We start from the raw sequence: 6,000 nt of genomic DNA on the forward strand, positions 1-6,000 counted from the left end.
GAGCTGCTGAGGTAATTACAAGCCAAACTTGGAGAGATGGGCAATATGCTCAAGTGGACGTCTGCCAAGAGTTCAGACAGGAGCAGGGGACAAAGCAGAAAAATGGACATGTCAGTGTGACTGAGGGATCTAAAAAACTCTGCCTGGTTGGGTTTGATTTGCATTTCAAGCTTTATTATTACCTTTATGGTAAATCACCCTTGAATGCTCCAGAGTTTTATTTTATTTATTTATTTTTTTTTATGCTTGGCTGTTTTGTTTTTACCAGAGTGACCTTTAATTATGCTAATAAACAAACAAGCAATTTGGCAATTTGATCGAGGAAAAAAATTAAGGAGTTGAAAAGCAATTTTCTTCATCAGATTTGCACGATGAATAATTAAGTTCGAAAGGAAAACAACAGCAAAGTTTAAAGCAAGCTGTGATCCATTTTTAATGATGTCACTTTCACAGGATTTGACAAAAAAATAAAATAAAATAAAATAAAAATCAAGCTCATGAATTGCCTAAGCAAATCCACCATGTGCCAGCTCTTCTTATTAAACCTCGTTCTTGGGTGGAATTAGATCTAAACGTAGAGTTTCCCCAAACTCTACCTTATGTGTGATTTTAAAATGTTAAAATTTCAACATGTGGAGGTTTTATTGAAAGCTTTTTTTTTTTTTTTTTTCCTGGTTTAATGGTCATTAAGACTTTGGGCAGTTGGCTGATTTCCTAGCACTCATTATTTACACACAACAGCAGCTGGCTGAGCTCTGCGAAGCACAACTAAAACCCCCAATCTCTTACAGGTTGATGAGGATGCCTTGCAGGAGGGTAACTTAAGAAGGGTTAAACCATTTAGTCCTTTGGTTAACATGGAAATTGTTAAAGCATTGTGGATTTTTTTTTCTTTAATAATGACATGAAAGAACACCTTTCATTCCTCTCTACCAGCCTATAAGTCGAACAGAAAATCGAGAGAGATCAGCATTGTCTTGTTGAACTGTTCAGCTCTTTACCTTGAGCACAGAGAAAGTTAACTTTGAGATGCAGTCGATGCGTTCAGACCTCAACAGCTCAGTTGTTGCCAAGCTACAAAACGAAAATCTAAAAGCATGCAAGCCATTTCCTACAAAGTCTACCCTTGGCAATAATTACTCACCTGAATCGGCTGTATGAAGCATCATCAGGGCCAGCAAGAGCTTTAGTCCGTACACAGGCTGCACACCCAGCATCTTGCTGCACCTGAAGGCAAAGACGGAAACAAGAAAAGAGAATGTGAATCCACAAACTTTAGATTTTTTTTTTCTCTCTTTCCCCACGAATGAGTTTTAAGCAGAGAACTGCAACAGGTCATGATGAACTGCGGTTGGCCGTTTCACGACACGGACAAGACAGAACCGTCGAAATTACAATTAAGGATTTGTGTCGAATCCGTTTCCTACTACACGTTAAAGTGTTGCTGGAAATAAATTGGTTCACTCAGCAGTGTTCGAAATTACTTTGTATCCAAGGTGATGAAACCAATAGCAACATGCCATGTCGAAGACAGAGAGAAGACAACCCGAATTTCATAGATGACAAGGCTTTAAGGATGCTGATGTTAAGTCCCAAACATTCAAATAGACATTATTCATTTTCTTAACAGGAGCTGATTGTTTGTCACAAGTCATCAGTCCATTAAAGGGGGCTACACTGGGGAAAAACTAGGCAAAAAGCCTGCAAAGTCCAGCACAAGTATCGCGTCAACAATCACCAGCACATTTATTAGGGATGATTTTTACACTGACATAAGAAGGTGGAATATCTTGTAAAAAAAACAAAAAAACATATGCAACAAAGACAAGTTGAAAACTTTACACAGGAAAGCCTGCCAAGCAAAGTTTAGTACTTCTCTTTCTGAGACGATACTACCAACGACACAACCTGGTAGAAGTGCGAAACATTCAGCACCTTGTAAAAAGTATTAATCCACAATGAACCCTTTTCACATTCTGATGTTACAAAAATAATGTATTTTATTGGGGTTTCACTTGAAAGACCAAATTACTAACAATTAAAAACTGTCGCTTGTGACACGTAAATCTTTACCGACTAATCTTTTGCTCATGTTGTAGCTGCAGGTATGGTTTTGTGTGTCTGCCAGTTTTGATCATTAAAAATGATCAAAACAAGACAGACAAGACTTTCAGATTGAAAGGAGAGTGTCGGCGTACATCAATTTTCAAGCATTGGCAAAGATTGCGGTCATAGATTTTGGACTAGTCCACTTTAATATTTTAATGTGCCTCGATAGTTCCGCTTAATATTTGGCCATCTGTTTGGGGTCATCCTGCTATATTGGAAACCACTCTCCAGTCTTTTTCTGCCTCCAGGAGGTTTTTAAATCAGGATTCCCCAGTATTTAATTTGATCCATCTTCCTAACTGTGTCCAACGTTCCTGCTGAGCTGGAGTAGAAAAAAATAAAAAAGAAGCATATCCACAGCATCACACTGCCACCACCATGTTTTACTGAGGTGACTTCTGAGTGGAAGTATTTCCACTAGACCTTTAGGGCTAGCAGAGTGAAGAGTTGCTAAACAGAAACCAGTTTTTGCTTTACCCGTTTAAACTTTTGAAAGCTATGTATCCTTTTCCGTCCTCTTCACAGATGTGCACGACTACGTTTTGGTCACACAAAATCCGAATAACAAAAATACTGAAGTATGTTTTTGTAACATGTCAAAGCTTTAAAGGCACTGTAAAATGTACTTAATAAATAAACCAAACAAAAGCAAAAAAAAAAAAGAATAAAGTTAGCGCTAAAGCACAGCACAGACAAATAATGATGCATTTCAGCAGGAGAATTTAACTGGCTGTTTCCCAGGCTGCAACGTACCGAGCTAAAGCTCAAGTGAGCAGAAGTATCAAAGTTGCATTGATGTTATCACATAAAATAGAGCAACATTCATTTGAGACTTGGGCTGCCAGAAGCTGTGTCTGCTACGTCTACATAGGATTATTTGGGAAAACAATATGCGTGTGTTAAAAAAAGCCAACAAGGGACTTTGTTGTTTTTATTTTTTATCCCCTCCCACCCCCCACCCCCAACTCTAACAAATACACCGCCTTACCTTTCGCTTTGATTCTTCAATGAAGATGCCTAGCATAAAATATACACTATGAAGGGACTATCTCTGCTGTCAAGAGTTGTGAAACGCTTCCTGGCACAAATTTCTTCACAACCTCTCAGGTTTGTGCAAGTTGTCTCTCGGAGCGTAAAGATAGCAGCGAGCAAACAAGAGGTGGAGACAAACAAGCCTCAAGTAATTACCATGTCTGCCTGTGTGTATATATCAAATTTGTTTTGTTTGTATGTGACTATCACTTAATGTGCGTCTCACAAGCGGCAGCCGGCGGAGACGAAATTAGTTAAGTCGGCCTCTGAGTGTAAATAATGAAGACGGCACCTCAGGAGACGGAACGGGCCGCCGGAGGCCGCAGGGCGGGGAGGAAGGAGGACGGAGGTTTCAACAGATGGCGGTGCAGAAGGTGAACATTACAGCCGGTGTCAGCCGCAGCGGTGCTGAACCCGTTTGACTCCGAACCAAAGATACGGCTAAGGACAAAAACACTGACCCGATACAATATAACTACCGAGTATCAGCCGGGGGTTTTCAAACCGGATTTCTTGCTTTCAATTCATAAGCTGAATTGTCAACATGGAAAGCATTTATAATAATAATAATAATAATAATAATAAGAGCCAGTAGCTTTCGTAACCCATAGATGGTTGGTATACTTTTACTTTCATCAATGTTTGTTATTATTATTTTGTTTGTTTTCTTAGTTCTTACCATCTCGGTTTTTCCCTTGTGTCAGTTCGGTTAGTATTTTGGATTTATTTATTTACATTAATGTTTCTGTTTACCATTTTATTAGGTTGAAATCCCCCCCTCCTCCTTTCTCATGTCTCTTGCCTTTTACTACCTGTTTTCTCCTTACTCTCACCCTTCCTGGTCCCGATCCCAGCTGATACATTTTGCCTCACCTGCCCATCCGTGCTCCGTTCCCCAGCTGCAGCCAATTACCTGTCTCTTGCTCCTCTTCCTTTATCATTTCCACTCCCTCCGCAGTGAACGTTGTTCTCTACTGGCTCCTTTCATTTCGCTCATCTGCCATCCTGTTTCTTGAATCCTCCGTTGTTTTTGCCCTGCTGCCATCTGCCTGGCTCGATTTTTATAAGTTCTCCATTTTGCTAATAAATTCTTTATGTCCATTTTGAGTCTCCAGTCTGCACTTAGGTCCTCCTCTAAATCCACTCAATATGACAATAACTTAACAAATAGAAATACAGATTAAATTCAGTTTGTTTACATAGCATCAGTTCAGAATAAATATGATCTCAAGGCACCTTATAAACTTGTCCAACTAATGCCCAGTTTAGCAGAAAAATAACATTTGTCCAGTGATTTCTACTACAATGAGATACAATTAAATCTAGTTGTTATTATAATACAACAAAAATTTACTTGATAAAAGGCCAATAGCTACAAAGTTATCTGAGCAAGTCCAGCTGAGTCATTGACTCTGCAGCAATCCCTCATCCTGAGGTCCAATTTAACCAGAAGGGAACTAAGCAGAAGCAAAATAATATTTGTTTTAAGGGTCACAGCAGCGAGTAGAGCAAAAGAAAACAGCAAAAACAGAAGTTTTTTTATTTTATTTTCTCATTTCAGTGTGTGGATTTATCGGTAAACGTTTTCCTCGGTGGTGCATTCAGGTTGCCTTTGGAAGTCAGAATTCTTGAGCTACACGCCAGGAATAATTAAAAAAAAAACAAAAATAAANAATAAGAGCCAGTAGCTTTCGTAACCCATAGATGGTTGGTATACTTTTACTTTCATCAATGTTTGTTATTATTATTTTGTTTGTTTTCGTAGTTCTTACCATCTCGGTTTTTCCCTTGTGTCAGTTCGGTTAGTATTTTGGATTTATTTATTTACATTAATGTTTCCATTTACCATTAGGTTGAAATCCTCCAAGTTAGTGGAGTTTGAAGGATCTCGCGTTTCGGCCTCTTAGCTCAAGTCCTGTCTTGAAAGTCTGAACCTACTCAGAACAATGCACCGCTTCTCCAACTCATCATCAGCAGCTCGCCAAGATTAAACGCATATCTCAGAAGTCAACACTGCCTTCGTCATCAGCACTTGCTGACCGGCCATGTGGCATAACATGCAGTCTGTTAGGCGAAACAACGCGGCGATGTCCTCCCGTCCCGCACCTACTGTAAACGCGACGGGACATTTACAGCTGAGATGGTTGCATACAGATGAACAGACAAAAAAAACGCACATACCAACAGAAAAAGCCAAGCTGTCACATCTTGTTTTCAATCCCTGTCAGAAGCCTTTCTAAACCCAACCCTCTCTTTTCATGGTGGATGACTCGTCCAACCCATCTGTCATTCAGTCCCAATCTTCCCTGCAACCTTTTTTTTTTTTGTCTATCTATATTTGGACAAAATTGGCTGCCAATCTGCACTTGTTCCTAGCTTTTTTTTCCCCTGAAGAAGTCTTTTCATGTTTGTTTTTTTTGTAATGTGCTCATCCTCTATTTTCTTTCTTCCCCCTTCAGATTGTCCACACAGCCTTTCCTCACAATAGTGCACCACCAAAAAGGCTCATTAATCACTCAAGCGTCTGTCAGTCTCTCCATCACTCCACATCGCTGCTGTCCACCTCCCCTCCCCCTCCACCTCCTCCTTCCCCACACACACACCAGAACTGCTATCACAGGGGGTGTTAGGCCAATCAGTGTCTGTGAATAAGTCCCTTTGAATGAAAAATGAGGCTACCCTTCAGGTGACAAAGGCCTGTTTTTCTGCCACAGAGATATTACCAAGGTTTTAGCATGCAACCTGTCACGCTGAGTCACACATAAATGGTTTTCTCCCCTCGCAATAGGAAAACGTTGTGTGTGCGCGCGTGTGTGTGTGTGTGTGTGTGTGTGTGTGTGTGTGTGTGTGTGTGTGTGT

General features: G+C 40.1%; 1 protein-coding gene across 2 annotated transcripts in view; it reads right to left on the reverse strand.

Moving 5' to 3' along the window:
* Positions 1-6,000, reverse strand: part of ncanb (neurocan b) — a 157,067-nt gene that overhangs the window by 116,617 nt on the left and 34,450 nt on the right. The window contains exons 1-2 of one of the 2 annotated variants that reach the window (XM_007570032.2): positions 3,821-3,903; positions 1,145-1,227 (exon numbers count right to left, since the gene is read on the reverse strand). In XM_007570032.2, coding sequence (XP_007570094.1) covers positions 1,145-1,217 — 73 coding nt within the window. In that variant the 5' untranslated portion in view covers positions 1,218-1,227; positions 3,821-3,903. Of the gene's footprint in view, positions 1-1,144; positions 1,228-3,820; positions 3,904-6,000 lie in introns of those variants that run through there. The other variant, XM_007570033.2, reaches the window with a different exon arrangement.

The sequence above is a fragment of the Poecilia formosa genome, unplaced genomic scaffold, assembly GCF_000485575.1.
Source record: "Poecilia formosa unplaced genomic scaffold, Poecilia_formosa-5.1.2 Scaffold254, whole genome shotgun sequence".
NCBI lineage: Eukaryota > Metazoa > Chordata > Actinopteri > Cyprinodontiformes > Poeciliidae > Poecilia > Poecilia formosa.